Source organism: Anopheles gambiae, chromosome 3 (assembly GCF_943734735.2).
Source record: "Anopheles gambiae chromosome 3, idAnoGambNW_F1_1, whole genome shotgun sequence".
Taxonomy (NCBI): Eukaryota; Metazoa; Arthropoda; class Insecta; order Diptera; family Culicidae; genus Anopheles; species Anopheles gambiae.
Genome location: NC_064602.1, coordinates 19,299,714 through 19,322,682, shown reverse-complemented (window position 1 = coordinate 19,322,682; position 22,969 = coordinate 19,299,714). Strand labels below are relative to the sequence as shown.

At 45.0% G+C, this 22,969-nt stretch overlaps 1 protein-coding gene across 12 annotated transcripts in view; it reads left to right on the top strand.

The window, feature by feature from the left end:
* LOC5668075 (insulin receptor substrate 1) overlaps positions 1-22,969 on the top strand; it is a 216,589-nt gene that overhangs the window by 172,620 nt on the left and 21,000 nt on the right. For 7 of the 12 annotated variants that reach the window (XM_061659762.1, XM_061659761.1, XM_061659755.1 and 4 more), the window contains exons 4-7: positions 13,185-13,365; positions 13,450-13,575; positions 14,979-15,124; positions 17,162-18,166. In XM_061659762.1, the coding sequence (XP_061515746.1) occupies positions 13,185-13,365; positions 13,450-13,575; positions 14,979-15,124; positions 17,162-18,166 (1,458 nt within the window). Of the gene's footprint in view, positions 1-13,184; positions 13,366-13,449; positions 13,576-14,978; positions 15,125-17,161; positions 18,167-22,061; positions 22,653-22,969 lie in introns of all 12 variants that reach the window. The other 5 variants (XM_061659766.1, XM_061659765.1, XM_061659760.1 and 2 more) reach the window with 2 other exon arrangements.

Sequence of the window (22,969 nt, the reverse complement as noted above, 5' to 3'; positions counted from 1 at the left end):
AAGCGTACTATATTGTTATTGTGTTGCTTTCTTTATTTTGAAGTAGCATTTAGTTCCTTTTTGTTTTAGTAGTAAGTTCTGTTGAGATTTAAAATTATTATAGTGCTTTTATCCGTGCTTTTGTGTCAAATGCTACTCTTTCATTAAATTTCACATTTTATCTTAATAAAAATAAAAAAAAATTAAATCAAACGAGGCAAGACCATTAAATACACCAAATCATTTTAAAGAGCCAATCGATGCCGCCGTCACAATGAGAAATCACGCACATTATGCTGTGCCCGAACTGCTCCCGATGCCGGGTGAAGTAATTGGACAGTAATGATCCCCAGACGAACGCTCATCGATGAACCCGCCGCCTCCCAAGGACCTGTTACACTGTTGGGGCTGCTCAACTGGTCAGACTTGTGTGGGGCTAACGGTTCAATATTCCTTTTACATTTTTGGTTCGATGTTTCCAGTGTTCTCTCGTTTTGGGATGGTTGCTTCCTTTTCCTACCGTTCGCGATTGCTGCTTCGATGAACCAGAAGGACACTTCTCTACCCTTCTCGCTCAACCGCAAGGGGCTGGGGAGGACCGACGCCAACCACCTACGGTGCATTAATTGACCATCAATTTATTGATAAGTACCGCCGGCGGCACCCCGCAGGGACACTTTACCCCCAAAATGTTATTTATGTTATGCCACTTTTTATCAGTTTAAGAAAGTCGTCGCGAGTCGTTGGTAGAGAAGCAGAAGGGCCATCAGGTGGTCGTGTGACAGACAGAAGAAGGTGAGGGGTCACTATCGAGCGATAGAAATGCAATAAAATGGATGAGTTGCACAGTGGGAAACCACCCGGCTCGGTGGGAACAGTCAGGCACTGTCTCGCTGTGCGTGTTGCACATTTTACGCTCTGGACACAGTGAACGAAGGAAAGGATTGTGCTCCATAGTGGATGGGAGGAATAGAGGGAAGGATGGCATCTCTTCCCCCCCCCCCCCCCCCCCCCCGTTCATCGTCAAGTAGTGGGTTGTCTTTGGCTGCCTCCCGGCAAGCGCCAGCAACGAACGAATCTAATTGAATTAGTTCGTCTTGACTTGAATGTTTGTTTGCACTTTTCGTAGCGTTTTTCATGGGTTTTTTTGCTTCTTTTTACCCCGCCATCTTGGTCGACATTTACGTTGGAAACTTAATTATAGCAACAGAGTCGAGTGGAGTTTGTAAGTTGTAAGCGAAGGCGCCAACTTGCGTTAGGATACGTTTCCTTATTGATACGTTACTCGGGACAAGAAATGGCAATCGATCAGAGGATCACACAGTTATTATTGGTGATTGATTCATAATAATGCCACTTACAAGTGATTGCAGACAATGCATGGAGAGTTCCTCTTTTTTCAATTCATTTCCTATTGTGATTGTGATATTAGCTTAGTATAAATTTGATAAGAAGAGTGCACCTTAATCGCCGGTCTGTTTGCAACTGTTTATTCGTTTGTCCTATAGTTCATTACATAATTCATTACAAAGTTAATTCTTGTAGTTCGAGCAGTTCATTTCATGCAGTCCAAATTAGTCAAGTAGTTTTATCTATATCCTATGGTTTAGTTCCTTCTAATTCATATGTGTTTTCTTATTTGAATTCATATTCGAAATATTACTGTATAAAATCAAAATCCAACAATATTATTGAAATGAAAAGATTAAATTTCTAAACCAATTTAACCATGTGTATAAAAAAAAGTGTTGAACTAGCAACGATAGAATGACAACAAATTACAAACATTAAGCTCACAATTTGGGAACAACAAAAAGGTAAAAACTTAAACAGAAGAGCAAACAGAGCATGAGGCTAATGTTAATTTTAATTCACAACCATTTCGTCGCGTCATAAAATAGACCAATTTATTGAAGAATAATGCGATGCTCTCTATATGAAGCTTCTGCATTCCTCAACACATCTGGGTCGCAAGTACCTAGCTAGTAGTGTGTGCAAACGCGCTTCTTGCTCGGCACGATATCCGGTATCCGTTTTCCCTGTCATCGCATACACACACGCCACGTTTTGCACGATTGGCGAGAGTGTGGCGACTGTCGTCCGGAAGATAAATCGCTTATCCTTGTGCGCCTTGCCAGCTTTATTCGCCATTAAACATGTTGGGAGGATTTTTTATCATTTCATCGTTTGGCGTACAGCGCAGTGGCGGCGGTGGCGCCTACTACTCCATTTCCATGCTGCTCACAGTCGTACGACGTACGCTTTCTGGCACAGGTTTTGCTGTGTCCAGCTTGTCCCGCGTGTGCGGCGTCCTTAGCTCGGTAGGTCCAGCTGCAGCGGGGTTTGGTCGGTAGTGGCCGGCAGGGAACGTATTTACCCATTGCGAGGTGTGCATCCTTAATGAAGCGTTGCCTCCGTAATGCTTTATCCTTGAGGCTTGCTGCTGTTGGTTGGCCCTTCTGGCTACCTAGGCCACTTGTTCGCAAATGTCCGGGCCTGTCAGCTTACGGTCAGCTAGAGACACCCATCATCTATGTTTTTTTTTGTTTGTTTTCGTTATTTTTCTCCTTTCGTTTTTTGGACATAACACAACAACGCCAATCCTCTCCAGCCAGCAGTGGGCAGTTGTTGGTCACGAAACAATCGTTTATACAATAAAATGCGTCCCCTCCCAATGCTCGGACAACAACTCCTCGGCTGCAGCGGGAGCAGCAAACATAGTGAGACCAGCCGGGCTCTAGTCCATGAGGGTTATTTATGAAATTTATACACAAAAGAATGCCATTAAGCGAGCATTAAAACTGATAAATTGTATCAGAAGTTAATGCCTTTTCCCTCATCTCCGGCTTCTGCTTCCAGCGCTGAAGAAGCTTTTCTGTGTCGTACATTTTCTTGGCCAGAGCGGCAAAGAAACGGAACTGCCTGTGTGTGTACGCTTGTGACCGTTCTGGTGTGTATTTTTTTTTTCGCTTTTATCTCCGCAATGCAATTTGGACCCAACCGGACGGAACTGCATCTTTCATTCCGGTTCGTTGTTTGTTCCCCCACCGCCGTGTGTGTGTTGGCGGCGGTGGTGGTGGCGATGGTGGCACAAAACCACCACCCCTCCTATTGGCAAAGAAACCCGTTGATCAAACGGTCAAAAGCCCCTGGCACAGGGGGTACGGAACTCACACGCGCGTCTTTATAATCGCATCTGTATCAATTGGAGGAAATATACTTGTCCGACGTCCAAGTTAAATATATACATTTGCAGCGTTTTCGCTCGCCCCGCTGTCCGCACACAGTTATTTATGTGTGTGCCGTCCGAGCCAGCGAGACCGACTCCTCCACTACACTACTCCCTCCCTCTCCCGCCAGGGGGTGTAGTTGTTCCAGCTTTTAATGTGGAAGAATAAATCATTAATCGCCTATAAATTCCCAATCGTTGTCGCTTGACGCTGTATACCGGCCATCTTCGTGGACGTCTTCGCCTGTCGCCTGTCGTCTGTCGCCGGTAACAGTTGCTGTGTTGACTCTTCTTGCTGGTGGGCTTTCACACTCCACCAGCACTTCCACGTTCAAGTGGTTTAGTGGACACTTCTGCGGACCTTCAGGGAAAAAGGCTTCATTGCTGAAGATCACATCAGGCGGAGGTGGGCGGACAAGGTCTCGGGCTTTCCGCACATACGTCTTTTTTCTTGTTTATTGTGTGTGTGCGCTGTTTTTTTTTTTTTATAAATCACTCCATTTCCACACAGCGCCATGGCGCGTGGCGTGTGCAAACGCGTGGAATGATATATTGGAGCGCCTGGAGAGTCTTTCACTACGCCACACGACAAGTCTCAACACCCGGGATATGACGTTCGCTGCAGGAGGATGTCTCTCGTATTTGGGATGCAGCGTGCGACCCCAACACCCAACGCAGTTGAAGATCTCCAGAAGTCCCATGATGTCTTCAAAACGGGCCAAAGCCATTCCGGCACTAGGTAGTAGTAGATCTGTTATCTTGTTTATTTTATTTCCCTGCTTGTACCACTCAGTATTTGCAGTGACAACACTTTCAGATTCAGGCCAGGTCTATTTGAGCTTGTTTCGTTTTTTTTGCTTTGCTTTGTAGCAAAAATGTTGCATTCACACACACACAAAAAAGCCTGAAAATCCAAATCCAAGTGCTTGTGCTCTCCAAATGCTGTTCCGTCAGCGCCGAAAGGTAAATGGCACTTTATCTAGGGATTTATCAAAATGTTGTTGTCCATTTTTGGAGTGTTCCCCGGTGAGAGGTGGAATATATTATTCGACTTGTCTAGAGAGGCAAGAAACAAACGTCGTTTCAATTGGAGTTCCGAATCCTTCTCAGACTTCTCGGCAGCTGGTGAGGGCATAGACCTTCCTGCAATTAATTTAATCAAACTTTTGCCGGCAGATAATTGTGTACCTCAATCAACGCTCTGCAAAAACACAAAGCTCACTTTATACAAAAACCCTTTTTTAATGGATCTTACCGCGTTGTAGTAACCAACAAATTAAACCAACTTGCGGAACAATTAGTAGTACAGCCGTGGAAAACAAACAATTTCCTACCTGTGTACCTATGTGCGCTTTGTGCACTAAAACATGCAATTTCATCGTTTCTTCTCCCCCACAACTGTAAAGCTAATAATTGTGGCTCGAATAAAATGCACCACGGCCGGCGGTAGAGCGCTGATTGCAGGGTGCGGATGGATGCAAAATCAACCGTAATTTTCCTTCCTGGCGTTCCTACGCCACAAGCGAACGGAAAACAATTTTCTCAAATTAGGAAACGCTTCCTTCGTGTGTCGGTTTGGGCGTTTTTTCTGCTTTTTTTTGTTCAATTCCGTTCCATTTTATCCTCGGCTTTTTCCTCCCCTTTGATAAAGTTTAATCTCACCACATACACACACACACGAGCATTCTCGATAAATTGGGGGTAGAGGGAAAGCGAAGATCCATATTATGCCATTGCTACCGCAGAAAAGTGTAACCATAAATCATCCAACTGCAGTAAATCACGAACCTTTTCGACCCGACGCGACGACGCGGGCACCCTTGGCCGGCCGGTTGTGGCCGGGTGAAGAGGATGATGATGATGATGGTGTGTGAACAATTTTCAAACTAATCCAAACAGAGATCCAAAAAAAAAAATAAAGCGAACGAAAAGGTATTTAGGATTCGAAACCTCCTGTCGCCTTTCCGTGGGGCTTGTGCAGTGTACCAGTTGCATCTGTCGCCTTTATTTTCACTCCCTGTTGTAGGTGAGATTGGAATTAAGGGAGAAAAAAAGTCGTCATACGAAGCCGATCTGACACGCACACAACAAGGGTACAGGAAGGTGGTAAGCCCTGTCGTTTGTCCCTGTTTTTCTGTTTCGCTCCGTGACTTTGACGCATTAGAAGGATTACATTTATGCGATCATGCAACGAGCTCGCATACGCAGGGGCTGTGATCGTGTCGTGGGCGCGCTATCTGTTGTGTTTTTCCCTTGTTTGTACTTGTGTTTTTCCCCCCCCACAAACCCACCAACCCTTTCCGAATGTGGCCGAAACAAACTAGAACCGTACGAACCACCGATTACACTTTCCGTAATTACATATGATGGGTGTTGTGTGTTTTGTCGGCGATAAATCGTTTTTCGGCGTCGCGCATTTTTTGTACTTTTTTTTATTAATGCGGGGGGGACGCGCCAAACTTCGCGAAACAAAACGGCAACGCAAACAATAACAACTTCAGCAGGATTCAGTGTGTAAAAAGCGTTCTGAAAGCCAGTAAATCTTCATCAGACACATAGAAAAGGCTACGTTGGGGCGAGGAAAATGTTGGGTTTCGAGAATGAAGGAAAATCTTTTGCCGAAGCGAAGCTTGTCGGTGAGGTCATCGGGTACCATGGCAAAGGGGTAGCAACAGCTAATTTGTTGGAAAACATTTTATGCAAAACCCTAAAGCGTCTCGCGGTGACACAGGGAAATTCCATTGAATTAATGTGTTTAGGTATATCAAAGGAAATAAGATTGCGATTGACGGTAAGATTCAATTATGCTCAGCATAATTCTGTGTCTTTACTTATTGTATTAAAATGGAACCTTGTTTGATTAAATTAAGTCCTTATAATGTCTGAATACGAACATTGAGTGCTTCAATTTACTGAGCAAATGTCTTAATTCAAGCACGCGAGTATCATACTACGCACTTATTCCATTCACAACAAACAGCGCAAGCTTTGGGTTCTTCATTCAAAAGTAACATACGCACTCACACTCGTCGCCGGCCGGTTACAAGTCTCTACAAACACCAAGGGAAAACCTGTACCACGCACGCAATCTGCTATTATTTATTCGTGTCCGTAATTGAATCGAAATTTATTACGGTTACCGGTGTGTGCGTGTGTGTGTGCTGAACGCAACTTCCGCGTCCAGAGACCGCCGGGCGCTTGTGACATCTTTCTTTTTGCCAGCGCTTCCGCCGCAAGCAACAAGGATCAACTCCCAGAAATTGCCATAGGTGTTTACTAGCAAAAAAAGTCTGTTAGATCCTTTTCGCACTTCGGGGACATGTGGGGGAGGGAGAATTCGTTTTCCCAGTTGCAAGATTTTGCACAATCCCGAGAATAAAGGTCCCCCCAGATCCACACAACACGGGAGCAACCTTCATTTTTCGATGGCAGTTTGCATTAAATCTGGATTTACGGCCTGTATGTGACCGAAACTAGGGACCGAGCTATGATTTCACTTTCTTTGTTTCTCTTTTTTTTGTGGCACAAGGATTTAGCTTTTTCCATCTCACATGCGTAGAGGGACGAAAAAGGTTCCAAAAGTGAATCGTACACCGTCTGGGGAGTTTTTCCTTTTCTAAGACAATTGCTCGGAAAAGCTTCTCTCGCTAACCACGCGTGGGTAACAGGTGTGCGTACGTATGGGTGTGTGTGACACCGGTTTGTGGTGAAGATGCAATAGAGCAGGCTGTCCGTTTTTTCGTGCAAAAATGTTAGAAAATATAATATCTGGGTACCCTTTTTCTTCGTTTTTGGGATCCTTTTCCGAAAACAGGAAAAAATCATACCGCTCACGGAAAGTGTCCACATCTTTCAAGGCAGGCGGGTGGAGAAGGGTACATTTATGTGCCATCAGTTGTGTCCCGGAAGGGCAAGAACTTGATACTATCGCCTATCGGATCTTTCTTCCACGAAAAGGGGGGGTACTGTCGCCGGAATGTGGGTCAGCGTTAGTGGCCTCCGTAGCAGCTCCATTCAGAAAATCACTGGACAACTGTACAGTGCTTAAATTGTTAATTAGGCGTATTTCGAGGAGTCTCTTAAGTGGAATTCTCCCCCCTCCAGTATTACTTACTTCACAGAAGTGGTGGAGGTCAATTTAGGATCGGAATTTGGCTGACATTTTAAAAGGATTGCATTCCACTTAATGATGAAATTTAAATGACTGCTAAAATGTGTTGCAGTGGAGTGAGGTTTCCGGGTTAAAGTAATGAAATTATTGCTCAATTTAGTCATTTTCCTTCTATGTCAAAGCCGCCTGGTATGATATAGTCAGTTGCTATACGATAAGACATATTAAGAGCTAAATCGTAAAAATGATCGTCGGAATTTGAAGAATAATCGATCGATCAAAGTTGGTCGTTGTACAATTTCTAATCCAACGACCAATCAATTAGGATTTAGCTATTTCCAGCAAAAACTGATTATTTAAGCTGAAAATCACATGCTAATATCGGTGATGGCATCTCAGTGCATCTTGGATAGTTGGACACAGGGTACAGTTGAGGATCCTGAATTGGTGGCAGATAGGGAAATATGTGTTAAGAAGTAAAATAGGTTCTCATCTTTTACTTTTCCTCTGTTTTTCTTACTCTCCAACACTCTGTAAAGTGTATTTGCCATCGCAAGTAATAGTAATAGCTTCTTTATAAGCCCACTCGAATGACTTTCGAGTGAAGCGGAAAGACCATTACTATCCACTCCACAGTACTTGGTACAATGGTCATTTAAGGGCCCCAGAACCGGAAGCAGTCATGAATTGTGTGTGTAGGTGTGTGTGTGTACATTCTGTCCAGCACCACATACATTAAAGATTGGTTGAAGTTTCTGATTTATTTTCCCTTACATTGTCTACGAATGGTGAGAGATCCGCAATGGCATTATCCTTGGGATAAGAATTTTGGCACGCATCCTGCAGCTGTAACAGTACTTTTTACATCAAGCGCTGTGACGTTGCTTTCTTGACGAGAATGGGTGCTAATCATTTGATTGCTTTGCCACCCGCGAGCATTATGATGATGCAGTTCTGTTACGGACGTTAGTGATTTAGCGTTTTTTTTCTGTTTCTAGCTTGAGGAAGGGGCATTTGTAGCTTTTCTGGACATTATGCACGTACGTTAAAAGTGTTCAGTAAACGCTGAATGATGTGGGCAACATCGATTAGATCATCAAAACCTTGTCTTTAATTTATGCCATATCTAACAAGCTTTATTCTTCTACAACGAGCCAGTTAAAAGTCATACGATCAATGATCAATCGGATAACATCAACATTATGAATGCAAACAACGACTTAACAAACACACACTGAAAGGTGCCCAGGCGACACACTGTAAACACACCTAACGGTTGCATATTTCACCTTTAATGTTTCATATCAGTTGACGTGTATTGCCCATTTGCTGTCATGTTTTAACGAGCTCGCTCTCCCCCCAGCGAGCCCTAAAAATTTAATTGCCTGTTTTTGATGTCGAATTCATTTTCAAGGAGAAATTCCGTACACAATTACGCGCGCTTCCCCGCCCGTCCCGCCTAAACGCTCCTTCGCTTTGTTTTGTGTTGTGTCTCGATCGGTCGGGGTCGCCAGGGGGGAGGGGTGGTCTGTTTTACAACCAGAGTGCGCGCGCACGCCCCATGCTTACTGATGCGCATCCAAAGCTAATCGAACTATGACCACTTCCGGCCGGCTATAAAGCCCCCCCGGGAGGAAAAGGAGGGCACGGAAAGGCACGGGAAAAACAGTAGCCAACCACCTTTTCGCCGAGTAGGTGGCGAGTTTCGTCCGTCACACACACCGACTACATCGCGCGCGGGCGCGCGCTCTGTGGTTTGCCGAGATGGCCAACAAGAAGGGCTGTGTCTCGGTACGGGTACGGGCCCGGCTGCCGTAAGGAAAATCAGCGACGCAAAACACACACACACACATGCAGACAAGTAAGTCGCTGCCCTCCTCCGGTGGCATGCCCGAGGAAAACTGTGTCCAACGGCTCTCCAACCGTATTGGACACACACCACGTGGAACTAATTAGTCGCTAATTGAATTGAATTAAGCGTACAATTGAACGCGCCGCCGCCGTCGGCTCTTCTAGCCGGCTCAGTATTCTCCCCTCTCCCCCCAGACCTGTTGCCGGAAGTGTGTTGTTTTGCTTCAGTAAAAAAAGGGAGACAGAGAGGATTGGGTGTAAAATTTGTTGTCGAGTCGAAATGGTGCTAGTACGAGGTGATGAGGTTGAGCAGGTTGTTACTTCCAGCCTAACTAGCGATGACGACTCCCCCATTCATTCGCTGCCCTGCCCTAATCAAGACCCAGCAAAGATCCTTTTCTTTTTTTGTTGTTGTTGTTGTTGCCCTCCCCCTTTCTGTTCCGGCTGGTGCCATCGGGAATGAGACACGAGAGCCACAGGCATGTAATTCACTGTCGTCTCCAATTATCGATTAATTGGACCGAAAAGTAAATGAAACTAGTGGTGGCGGCGCGTGCACGTTTCTGATGGCTGTTGCCTGCGGCCATCCCGTGTGTGTGTGTGTGCAATTTGCTTTTTAAAACCCCCTCTTCTCCTCTTGTTTCATGTCTCAGTAGTTTACGGTGGATCCGTTTCGTACCTCCGATTCTGAACAGTTAGAGGCAAAACCAAGTAATAACACATCTCCGGGGTGCTTTCTCGCTGCTGCTCTCTAAAGGAAGGGCTCTTTAAAAACCGACCTTGCAAACACACACACACATACCCTGCTGTCTAGGCATGGTAGCGGCGACGGTGGCTGCCTTGGAGTGAATTGTTATTTGCTCATTAATTAGGCGTGGCGCGTGCATCGCAATTCAGTCAGAAACCATTAAACCTGAAATCCACCCCACATTCCCCTGTTTGTCGGTGGAAGGTAGATGCGGTTGCAGGATCAGTGACACTTGTTCCTTAGTGAGATCTTCGTACGGGTGAGAGAGGTGAGAGGATGGCAAAGGGCACAAGGGGGGTGCTGGGTGTGATGTATGTCTATGATGCGGCGGAAGTGGCTTGGAAACACTTGCCGGTGAAAAGTGATGCACCGATGCACAACGTTGACTAGGCGGGGGCTGGAGGTTTGCCGTGACGGGAAGCAGGCAAACATTATGCAGTTATGTTCTTGCCCTTTCGTTGTCTCTATCTCTCTCTCCTCCTGCCTATCTGTCTAAGTTAATGGGGTTTCCCTTGCAAGATGCACTCATGTAAAACGGAAACTATATAATGTCTGCGAATTTTCTGCTCCTTGGGCCCAACCGCCTCTCCCTTCACGCGAAACTTATTTTAGTTTTGTTTATCATCTTGTGGTGGTGGTGGTGGTGGTGTCTGCCACCACTCTAGAGGCGCTAGAGTTGAGCAATTCCTATTTTTGTTCACCGCCCAAGAAGTCTACTTACTGTGTGGTAGGCCTCGCTCTCCCTCTCTCTGGTCTTAGTCTGGGCATGATGTGCTCCGGTGTTCCGGACTTAGTGAGTTAACAAAAAGCTAGTGTGACAGTTTGTCGCATCACGTAAGCGGGTATGTGTGCCTGTTCCACCGATTATCTGGCGTATGGTTTTACCTGTCGCTCAGACGCGGCATGTCCTTCTGGCTTGGTTAAAACTCTGGCACGCGGCGGTGGTCTGTCTTGGAATTTTGGTGCGCGAGGACGTACGGGGAAGTATAAAATAAGCACTAAGCTTGTTTATCTTCACGTGAAGTGGTGGCGCTTTTGCTCGCAAAACGGGCACACGTACCTAGACATGATGTGACGGGGCGGAAAAAAACTCAGTCGTGGCGCATAATTACTTATCCACTACAACTACTACTACTACCACTCGAACGGTGTGCAATGCTCTTGTGGAAAGGTTGTTTTTCATGCTTATACAGTTTAGTGCAGACACCTGTAAACGGTTATGTATCAAATTAAGAATTCAGCTTCAAAATGAATCATATTAGACATTTTGTTTTTATATTACAATATTTCATGCTATGTTTGTGTTTTTAATCCAATAATTGTACTGTACTGGGTACCAAATTAAGTCCGTATGGTTTTATTTACAGACTCTATAAGAATTGGAGAATATTTAGTCCAATTGGGCAACAAGATTAATAATAGGGAATATTCTGATAGGGATTCTCAGCTTCAAAATGGATCATATTAGACATTTTGTTTTGTTTTCATATTACAATATTTCATGCTATGTTTGTGTTTTTAATCCAATAATTGTACCGTACTGGGTACCAAATTAGGTTCGTATGTTTTTATTTGCAGATTCTATAAGACTTGGAGAATATCTGGTCCAATTGGGCTACAAAATTAATAACAGGGAATATTCTGACACAGCTTTATGCACACATGACAATGACAAACAACAATACAAGTAATTAAAGGACACAGTCGGCTAAAACAGCGTTAAAACTTGTTTTGACGGGTTTTAGCCAACCAATGACCTCACGGGAAAGATAACTGCCACGAAAACAGTGAGCTTGTTTGGATAAAAAATATTCGTTTTAGTTTTGATAGGTTAGACACAGAAAACACAACCATGAGATCATTTCACAACAATATTTACCAAACACAATTGAGCAAAAAAAAAAACAGTCCGCTTGAATTCCGAGCAAGCTACGGTTCATTTCGTTTTGGGAAAATTGAAAAAAAAAACACACACACAAACGGAATAAAAACACGAAAAAACAACCTTCCTCCTCTTAACCCCTTCAACTGTTCGATGCCAGATAGATGGCGCTGTAGTGAACGGGGCAAAGTTTTACGCTCGCTTTGCCCATTAAGTAATTAATTTACCAATTCGCTCGCAAAAAGAAGGATGGTGTTTGTGGTGCGTGTGGACAGAGAGACAGAGAGAGAAGGAGAGAGAGGGAAGGCCGATAAGGGAATCTGTTTAAACTAAATACCGGATCAGCGTTGTAGCCCTATCGAGAAGCAAACGACTGGGAAATGGGGTGGGTTTCCCCGTGAGGAATTGGTAAGGGATTAGAAAACACTATCATGTCCTTGTCTAAATTAAATTGTTCACCAGTTTACCACTTACCTGAGCGGGCGCACACACACACACACACACACACACACACACACACACACACACACACACACACACACACACACACACACACACACACACACACACACACACACACACACACACACACACACACACACACACACACACACACACACACACACACACACACACACACACACAGACAGCTGACCTTCCGCGCAAGGTAGTAGCGTGCACCCATCGGAGTGTGCTCTCCAGTCGCCATTAGGTTCTATCTGCAACAGCAAAAAAACAACACAAAAAAGGGAAACACAAACAACTGAAAGCTCTTTTCTCCCTCTGTGCTCCCGGCACGCAGGTGTAGCGAGCGAATCACTTTCGGCGCAACTTTCTGCGAACAATTCAGTAAATGAAAAATCCATTTCGTTTCGTTTGTTTAATGAACAAAACGGAATGATAGCTCTGCTGCTTGTACTGCTGTTTGGAACGAGGTAAGTGGGGTTGATTTTTCACGGTAGAAAAGCAGTTTTTCCCGCTCCCATCTCGCTTTACCGGCAGCAGATCGACCCGCCCCCGGCACACTTATCCTCTGCCGTGTGGCATTCCCGACGACCCGACCGGGTAATAATTTATAGTGCCCTGTGGACACCCTGGAGCGAGACAAGCCAGTGACAGGCGGTGGGTTACGGCTGTGTCCTGGGAAGGGTGGATGATGGTGAGGTGGTTCCGCCTCGTTTAGCGCGCACTCCTTGTGACTCATCCAGCCGAAAGAGCTAACTATTCAAAGCACAAATTTGTAATCGGCGCTGGTTTTTGTCCCTTTTTGCTTTCAATTTGCAATATAACTTTTTCCTTCTGCAGGTTTTTGTTTGCTGTTTTCCCTCCGCTCAGCTCAGCTAACTAACTTTTTCTACCCATTTTTTGTTGTCTCCTCCTCCAGAGCACGTTTGGGAAGTGTACGTGCAGCGCAAGGGGCTCGGCGACAGTTACGGCATCCTTGGCAACTATCGGCTCTGCATCACCGACAAAACCCTATCGCTGGTCCGCATCGGATCGGAACTGACGCCGCACCAGGAGAAGCGGGCCGAAAATGTCGAGTTTCTGCTGGCATCGGTACGAAGGTAAGAGTGACCAACCAACGCGAACGCAAGCGTTGCAGGAGAAGTTGGAGTAAACGCATGTTTTTTAATCGAATTATTTTTCAGATGTGGGCATTCACAGCGCTACTTTTACCTGGAGGTTGGCCGCAGCTCCAAAACGGGAGCGGGCGAAATCTGGATGGAGGTGCAGGATTCCATCATCGCGCAAAACATGTACACCACCATCATGAAGTGAGTATATTCCCGTTTCATATTTAAATAGTGTATTTTTAATCTTTTGTAGTTTCGTGATCTTCGCCAAACTGCGCTAATCCGTCTACAGTCTAGACGGCGGTGGCACACGCTTAAGGAAGAAAATCAAATTGAGAAGACTGTCTTTTTCAATGTCTTGAACGCATTCTAAAACAAAACGAATGTTTCGCTTTTTTTCTCTGGAGAATGATGTTTTCGCTTGGATACATTCCTCCAAACTCCCTTCTTCATCGATATTAGATGATGTCCACCGTAAAAAATATATAGTCGTTCGTTAGTTGTGTTCCGCCCGTTTCGCCAGCAGCTCCTGAAATGCTGCCGAACCACCGGCGGCGACTAACAAGATTTTCAAAAGATTTCTCCTGTTGAAATGTGTCCCAGAGAGAGAGGCGCAACAAAAAACAAGAACAAAAAAGCCCGCTCGTCAACCCCGGAAAACGTGGAAGACGTTCGTCTCAATGTCTTCAACGTCCCCCCCAAAAAAAAAAAAACAACCATAAAAACCATGCGTCTGGAGCGAGTCCCCACAGCAGCACACCATCAGCGCAACCAACCTGTTGCATGTAGACGCTGCCCGGAAAAGCCGGAAAAACGGTTGACTGCCGGTAAACGGGGAGAGAGAAAAAAATAAGGGGGATGAGAGACTGTGTGTGTCGTCTGTTGCTTTCCCGCAGAGCGTGCAAAAGCTGTCGTCCATCAGGAATTCAGCATGGGTTTTTTGCTGCTGTTTTGTTTCGACAGCTTTTTTCAACATCCCTTCCCGACTGTCTGGCATTGGGGAGGGCAGTTTAGCTTTCTTTCGGGTTTTTGTTTCACCATGCTCGTCGCAGCATGATACTAACGCCGCGCTCTCTTTCTCGGCAAATGAGGCAAGATTCCTGGGACAGCATTATTTTTGAACGGGCTCCTTTTCTTCGCTTGCTTTCTCGAAGGAGTCTATTACGGGGCTGGTGCGCAACAAAACTGCAATCGATAACGACGTTTGTGTGTCCAGTCCTTTGGCTGGTTTCTGCTTTCTTCCTGCCTTTGTGACGTTGCCGGGCGGGCGGGAGTTTGGAGTGATTTAACTGAAATTAATAGCTCGCTCGATTCCTTGGACACAGGGTCAATTGCCCGCCCTGTGGCAACACTAATAGGTTGTCCTTCGGATCGGCATTAGCTAGCTTGATTGGTGCAAAACTGATTACACGGGTGTGAGCGCTGGGCGCTGGTGAACGTTTGGTCGGAAAGTGAATCTTTCCCAACGCATGAACGCGTCAAGCACAAAAGCTCAACCGTGTGTCAAATTAGCTTACCTTTTGGCTAAAAGACGGTCAGCCAACGTTTACGTTTGCGTTGCAAGAACAGCAACACTAACTCCTGTTTTTCGTTTCAACTTCCAGGTCGGCAAAGAGTAAGGACGATAACCTCGGTCCCATGATACGGATACGATCGTCGTCGGCGAACGCCGCCTCGAAGCCAACGTCGATGCTATTCCGCCGCCAGACGCACACCGGCCAGAAACCGATCAACTGCTCCCCGTCTAGCGGTAAGTGGCTTCTCGTTTGTTTGTTTTTTCATTGTTATTATAGAGTTAAACCTGTAACCACCCTCTCCCTATATCGTACATTTTGCTAATATTTAAACTTTATAACGCCCCGTTGTTCCCTGGTTTTATGAATTCCACGACCTTGGAAGAACTGTTGAACAAAACCTACCTCCTCCCCCCATTAGCATTAGTATTTAGCACCAGGACGCAGACAGGATATGGTTTATGTAGACTTAGCATATATCCTACGGTCCTGTTTTTCCCCCTTCCCCCCCCCCCCCCCCCCCATTGATCTCACATCTTAGATTTGTCTCCTCCCTTTCTTTCCGCAAACTAGCTAAACACACACTACCTTGTCTTTGTCGTAGGTTTATAACGCACTAGAACTGTTACTTGCTCTTTAAGTTAAACACACTTATTCTTCTCCTGTTTTATCCCCGTTCCGTGTTTGTTTTCACACTTACCGTTTATGAGTATTGTAACGTTTTTTACTTCCCTCTCCCTTCAACTATATATTGTACGCCCTTGCTCACTCGCTCACGCGTAGACAGTTTGTTAGTTGCTAGATGATTTTTCTCTTTCGTATTGGTTGCTATTACTCATATTTTATCGATTTATTTGATCACTTTTGTTTTATTGTCAATGAAGTGTTTTTTTATATAATATTTATAACATTTGTAGTAGTTTTGTATATTTTTAACAGTTATTTTTAAAGTAATTAGATTATTTTTATATTTTGTTTAAATATGTTTGTCCTTTTTTATCACTATAATTTCTAATGTTATGTACTGATTGATCATTCGATTTGATTTGGCCGTTGTTTTCTTATTTGGAATTTGTAACCATTACATTTAGCCACCAAAAGAAAGGGAAAGTGATTAACAGGTGTAGTGTTTTTGTGTTTTTGTTTTTACCGAGTTGATTTCCTATTTGTTTTTCTTTACATCCTTTTTTAATGGTTTTATTATCTACTCACATTCACACATTTGGTTTTAAAAGCAACGTTTTCGATTGATGTGTTCTGCAGTTTTTCTATCGTAGAATTGTTTCTCGTTATCAGTAGTTGTTAGTGTGAGAGTTTTTTTTTCTATTTGTTTTTCATCTTCTTTAATTTACTCCTGTTTGATCTCAGTGTCTCAGTCTTCCTAGCATAGCGTTTGTTTTGTGAGCTAACACCACACACGCACACACAGACCATACGTATAGTTTTAGTTGTTTGGTTTACCTTCTACCCTTTTCTGCGTATTGATTCTAATTTTGTAAGTTTTTTTTTTTGGGGGCTTGTTTAAGTACTCAAAATAACACCACAAGGGGGTTGAAATTTTAAATTCGAACCAAGCAACGTCCCCTTTAACGTCCCGTGAATGTACTTACCTAAAGCCAGCGACGAAATAACTTGATCCTCGTACCTGTATGTATCTCTTTCCTGAGTGGACGGTTTTACCAAACAATCCTTTTTGTGTGTTCGGAAAAGATGTCGTGAATCTGCAGCTCGTGTTTAACTTTCTGCGCATTATCTTCACCTTGAGCTGACATTAGGACAGGGGTTTTTGCCATCAGTTTTTGCTCTGCGATCTGCTGTTGCATTTTAAGGTATTTGAAGATGTTCTACCGTTGTATCGTTTTCCATGTGATCGCTTCGAGCATTCGAAATCTCTTCGTCTGCACCATGTTTCATCCAATTTCTGGTGGTTTCTTCTGTCCTCCAAAAACTCCTTTATATTAGGCGAATAATTCGAACGATGCGCAATACTCTCCAACTTGATCACAACTTCTTCGTGCGCTGTCCTCTCTCTCTCTTTCCATTACGTCATTTCCTATCTCTCGCTCTCTCTCTCACCCATACCTACACATATTATCTCTCCCTCTCTCTATCGCTAAACCTGTGTTCTTCGTACCAAGCGACACACACGTGGCCAAAGCTCATCGCACCGACCTGACAAGTCCTGCCAAATCACATCCCCCAAACACTTCCCCACTGTTTTCCCCAAAAGGGCAAAGGGCCACAATAAATTCACTCTGTTGTGCATCTTCCAGAGGATCAGTCGAACAATGGGCAGAACTCGGAATCGTCGTCGTCGGCCACCAGCGTCAATACGGTCGTGCTGGTCGGCTCGCCGCCGAAAGCAGGCACCTCCGCCGGCCTGCCGTACAGTGCTGGTGCACCGGGCGCGAAACCGCGCCCGCCAGTCGTGGCGAACCCTAGCCTGCCAGCCTGTGCCGAAAACTCCTCCTCCCTCAACACCTCGACCACTTCCACCATTACCACTGCTGCTTGTACCTCTACCACTGCTGCCGCCGCCGCCGCCACCGCCTGTTCGCCGTCGTTCGTCGGTCCGTTCCAATCCTCCTCCGATTCGTCCTATCACGCACCGATGATCGTTCCGTTTGCGGGCATTACACCTGCCGTGAGCACTGGGAATGTCGTCGCCTCGACGCCGGCTGCCATGTTCAGCAGCAACTCGTCGCTAGCGAGCATCGGGTCCTGCTCGCCAAGCGATGCGTACGTCCCGCTGGTGCCACCGGGACACGCCAGTGCCAGCCAAGGCGGTGGTGGTGGTGGTGTGCCTACTCGCGGTGGTTTAGTTGGGTCACCGCGGCTCGGTGTCACTGCCCAATCGCCAAACTATCGCCGGACGACGTCGGTGAAGAAATCGGCTGGCAGTGACGCTGGCGGTGGCAGCACCACTTCCCCCCTACAGTCAACCCGCAGCCATCAACCGTCCCGTCACTACCATCAGCAGCAGCTTCCTTCCACCTCCTCCCACCATTCCCATCATCCCACGCACCTGCCACATCCTCCTCCACCGCATCATCCCGCTCCCTATCCGCACCATGGCACGCAGGCAGTGGCAACCGGGGCAGTAGTTGGGCCACACCCGGCCACACCGAGTGTCGTTAGTAGTAGCGGCTGCTGCAGCATCGGCGGCAGCAGCAGCAGCATCGTGAGCAACAGGAGCAGCAGCAACTACAGTAGCAACAGTAGCAGCACCAGCACGATCGCCGTTACCAATGAGTTTTCGTCCTCCTCGACTGACCATGGTACGACCTATAATATGATTTTTTTTTCTTCTGATATTTTTGGTTTTATCACCATTTCTACTCTTCTTCCCCTCCAACACATGGTACCGAGTGTGTACTGATTCTTCCCTTTTTAAAAGCTACCCATTATCCTTCCATCGTTGTGGTTCATTCACTCCGAACGAAACAATAAACTATCTTTCCCTCTTCTCTGTCCCGCTATTGGTTCTTGCTTTATTTATACTTTTATCAGTATTTAAGTTTGTTCTGTTTTCTATCCACTCAAACACTACTGTTATCCATTTTACATCTTTACTGTCTTACTTTCAATCATCGCAAAAAGTTCTTCTCTATTCCTATTATTGGCTTTAATGTTACTAAATTATGGCTTTTCTTTCTAAAAATTCATCCTTTTTCAAGCTTATTCCTTCCTTCGGGAACATATTATTTTGCTGTATCTCTCGCTCTCTCTCTCCCCCTCATTGTAAACCATATCCTATCATAATAATAACCCTTTTTTCCTCAACGATTGCACTTAAATGAGAGCGGGAGCAAACTTTTTCTATTAAACTGTTTGATTTGTTTTTTTCCTCTTTTGGGTTTTTTTATCCATTTTGTTTGGTTCGTATTGTTCATCGACACACACACATACTCTCTCTTTCTCTTTTCCTCTCTATTTTTCCTCTCTTTAGCTCTCTTCCAACCCCTTCGATATTGCTTTTAATTTCCATCGTTTTCCAAACCACACTTTTCCCGTTTCCCGTTCGGTTCCTCTGCTGTAACCCTCCGGGCCCTCATTTTCCGTGCTCCAACGACTCTTCGGCAATCCTGTCTCCCCGTAAAGAGCGCTTTTTTTATGGTCAAAATTTACCAAAAAATTAAAACAAAAAAACCAAAACTAAATCATTCTAACCACTCGCGCCTCTACTCATCCCGAATTGACGAGACTGCCGTCCGAACGGCTGACGTCCTTTTTCGCCTTCGCCACCAAAATGCTTCGATGCTCGCTGTTGTGTCTATTGCTTCTGTGCTTTTCTGTGCTGCTCGAAATTGCTGCCAAACTTCTGCCCACGGGCAATATCACCGTCCGTTTGAGTTAACTTTTTTTTATTGGGTTCTCTTATATTCCTGGTTATTGAAACGAATATTGGAAATGCAGTGGAAGAGAAAAGTTCTCTCTCCTCCGACATTGCAACACACGCACACACACACATTAAGCACACTTGCCAAATAGACTGCAGCAGCGTATTGAAGTATAGCAGTGCACTGCGAGAAGAACGGGATAGGAAAGGATGAATGGGTTTTTGGCTCACTGTTTCGGACTATCTTTCAACATTCGGATCAACAAAACCCTCTTCAAAAGGTTATGGCAAACTAGGATTCGTAATGTTCGCTTTCGATGTTTTATTGCGCCCGTGTATCGGGTCGTCTGAACTTGGGGAATATTTGTATCATATTTGCTTCACAAAACCACCAAACAAAAACACCCATGTGATGTTGTGAACACAGTGGATGGCAATCGCGGACACTTTTTTTTTTCTCCAAGCCAAAACACAAGCTGCAAGTTTTATCTTGTAAACTAGTGTGTAGTACATCGCTAGGAAATATGTTAAAAAGCAAAAGATAACAAAATTAGATGTGTATCTAGTAGCAGCACAGCTCTCGGCGCAGATGCATCCATGCACTACTAATTTAGGGTGGTTTTTTTTCCCCCCACTCATACTATTGACTTTTAATAAGAACACACCGCAACACCCCGTGCGCATCTATAAATTCCAAGCTTAAAAGCATAAACCAATAAATTAGTCATAATGTAGCGTAACTAATTGGCGCCGGTCTGCAGACAGCTCTATCAGATGGGGCAGCCACGTGTAATATAGTAAGAAGGCAGCAGCAGCGATAGTAAAAGAAAAACGGCACTCTTGAGTAAAGTTTAGTTTAATTTTCAATTTGTAGCTAGTAGCTTAATTGCTTCACAACCTTGATGAAAAAGGCGCCACTGTTGGTGGAAGAGAAAAAACAAAACAAAAAGGCACTAGAGGCATAATAGAAGGAAAATCAAAACCCCACCACACACTCAATGCTTATTAGCGGCTGCTGCTGCCTGTGGGCTGGGCCATGTGTTAGCATGAATTATTGATGCGCTGCTTCCCTCTGCTCTAGTTAGTCTAGCGCAAAAATACGAGGTGAGGAAAAACGATCCGATTCGATTCGGGAAGGTAGGATAGACAACAGATTAGCCCTCCGGGACAAGCCTGGAAATGATGATCCTCTGCCCCGATAAGATCACGTACAAAATGGTTTATTTAAAACTGCAAAAAAGCGATTGCCTAAGCCCCACCACGTGCACAACCATCACTACAAGGGTGGTAGGACCTCGGTGTGTATATGTGTGTGTTTTGTTTAGTTTTGTTCGACGGGAATTGTTCTTCTTCATTTAACGCTGATCCCTCTGTTCACTCTCGTTTGGCACCGACAAGTTTGTGTGGGTATGTGTGTCCATTTTGGTGTGCAAACCGTTGTTTTATACTATTACTCTCAATGTGTGTGTGTTGAAAAACGTTGTCCAGCGCCGTGTGCCGTCTAGGAAGAGCTTCCTCTACTAATAGGGGTCTCCATCGTGCCCCATCTAACACTCAACCTCGTTGACGATCGCGTAACATGTTCTCTTCGACATCTTTCCCCGACTCAAACCGGCAAAAGCTGTTGCTCGGCGGCCAATATGCGGTTTGTGCTTCTTTCGACCAATCGGTTCCCTGTCTGTGTTGCTTTTTCCACCCACCCCCCCTCGTCTAGTGGCGATCATTATTAACTGCATGGCTCAACATGTGCTCCCAAATTGTGTCCTTACGCGCGTTTTGCATGATTTCCCAGTCTGTCTGTTTCTGATCTTGTTGTTGTTGACTGTAGCGTTTCCTTGTTTCCGCCAAAGGGAGATATTGTTTCTTGCATGCAAACCTTTCACGTTCCCTTTCGCCATTTATGTATATCTGTTTTGTTGTGGTGTGTATTGCAGATTTGTGATTGGCTTTCTTGCTCCATTTTTGTTTCGGCTCCTCGATGTTTTATGCATCCACAAATTTACGTTTTTAAACTCTATTTTTTCTGTTTTCCACTCCACTCAACAAACTTATCGCGCTTTTCACGCTTTCCATCACTCATATGCTATCGAAATTTGCAATCAACATTTATCATTCTTCATCTCAGTCGGATAAAAGTGCTGCGATCGAGGCCAAAATTGGCTACCGATCGATCGCACAATGTTAAAGGATGTTTACTGACACACACATCGATAGTCAAATAAATAACAAACAAAACATCAACTACCATTTCTCGAAGTGTTGTGTACCGAATTAAACATAAATGAATGGATAAAAATGGCATTTTATTGGGAGGGAAATAATGCTGCAACCGTTGTAGCAAACGTCAGTCAGTGGCTCAGAGCCCATCTGCTGTACGAACTGCATTCCTTCAACCACAACCCGAACCGAGGTGAAGCTGCACATTTCTCATTGACGTTCATATCATCAAAATTACATTAGTTTTTGGTTCAAATCAAGCAAAACGATTATTATTTAGGTTTTCCAAAAAATTTGGCAAAACTTTTGTTTTTTTAATATTTTAGTTTTTTTTTTGTCTTAAATCACAATCGGCTTAAACTTTTTTTTATTGTAAAGAGAAACTTTTAAATCTCTCACTGTTCAAAATTTTCCAAAATTTATCAATTTTTTATATGACAGATATGACAAAAATGAGAAATTGTATGCTATTCTTCTTTCCCTCTCTCTCTCTTTCTTTCTCTCTCTTTTTCTCTTCCCACACTACGGTGTATGAAAACAAAATACAAAAAATTATTTTCCAAATCAAAATTTAAAAAAAACCGCCACCAAAAAACACACCAAATTTCTTCGTGTAGTGTCTTCCGGCTTGTCCGCGGTGGCCAATATGTCCTCGCCCGCGGCAATGGGAAACTCGACGACAGCGGCAATGATGATGCTACCACCGTCGCCCTCCGCCTCGATGAGCAAGTTCCACCATTACGCCAGTACGCGGCAGGGCGGCAAGGAGGTGCCCGGCAGTGGCGGTGGCATCACGCTCAGCAATCTGCTCGCCACCATCACCCACTCGCTCGTAGGGGTTGGTGGTGGTGGCGCTGGCAGTGGTGCAGCCAACGGTGATAGTGGCCCGCTGGCGACGGCCAGCGGCGGCAGTGGGGGCAGCGGGGGCAGCTCTTCCGGTGGTAGCTTTTCCAACTTTTCCACCTCGTCCAGATCGTCGTCCCGCTGCTCCTCGACGGTTAGCATACAGACCGTCGCGACCGTGCCGCTGATGGGGCCACCGCCACCACCACCGCCACCGCCGCCACTGGAGGGCGCGCCGGCCCTGTGCGGGGTGCGGCGGCGTCACACGCGCAGCCTTAGCCACCATTCGGCCAATGCCATCTACCTCACCGGTGCAAAGCCGCTGCGACGTTTGCGCAGCACGCTGCGACGCCATTCCGTCTCAGGTACGGCTTGAATGCTTGGTTTTTTGATTTTTTGTAATTTTTGTTCTAATTTCGGTTAGTTCTATCTGTTATGTTCGTCAGCGAAAAACAAACATTGCATACCATTTTCCTTTTTCTCGGCATTTTCAGCGCCCATCACAAGCATAGTTTTGTAGCGATCACACTTGTGCTCATCACTGTTGGGTGCTTTATTTTCGGTTTTGTCATCCAATTCCTGTTTTGTTTTCGTCATCTAGTTTGGCAAATTGTTGTTCAATCTTAATGATAATTCATTTTATTATTTTTTATTATCTTTTAACGTCATTGAACGGACTAAC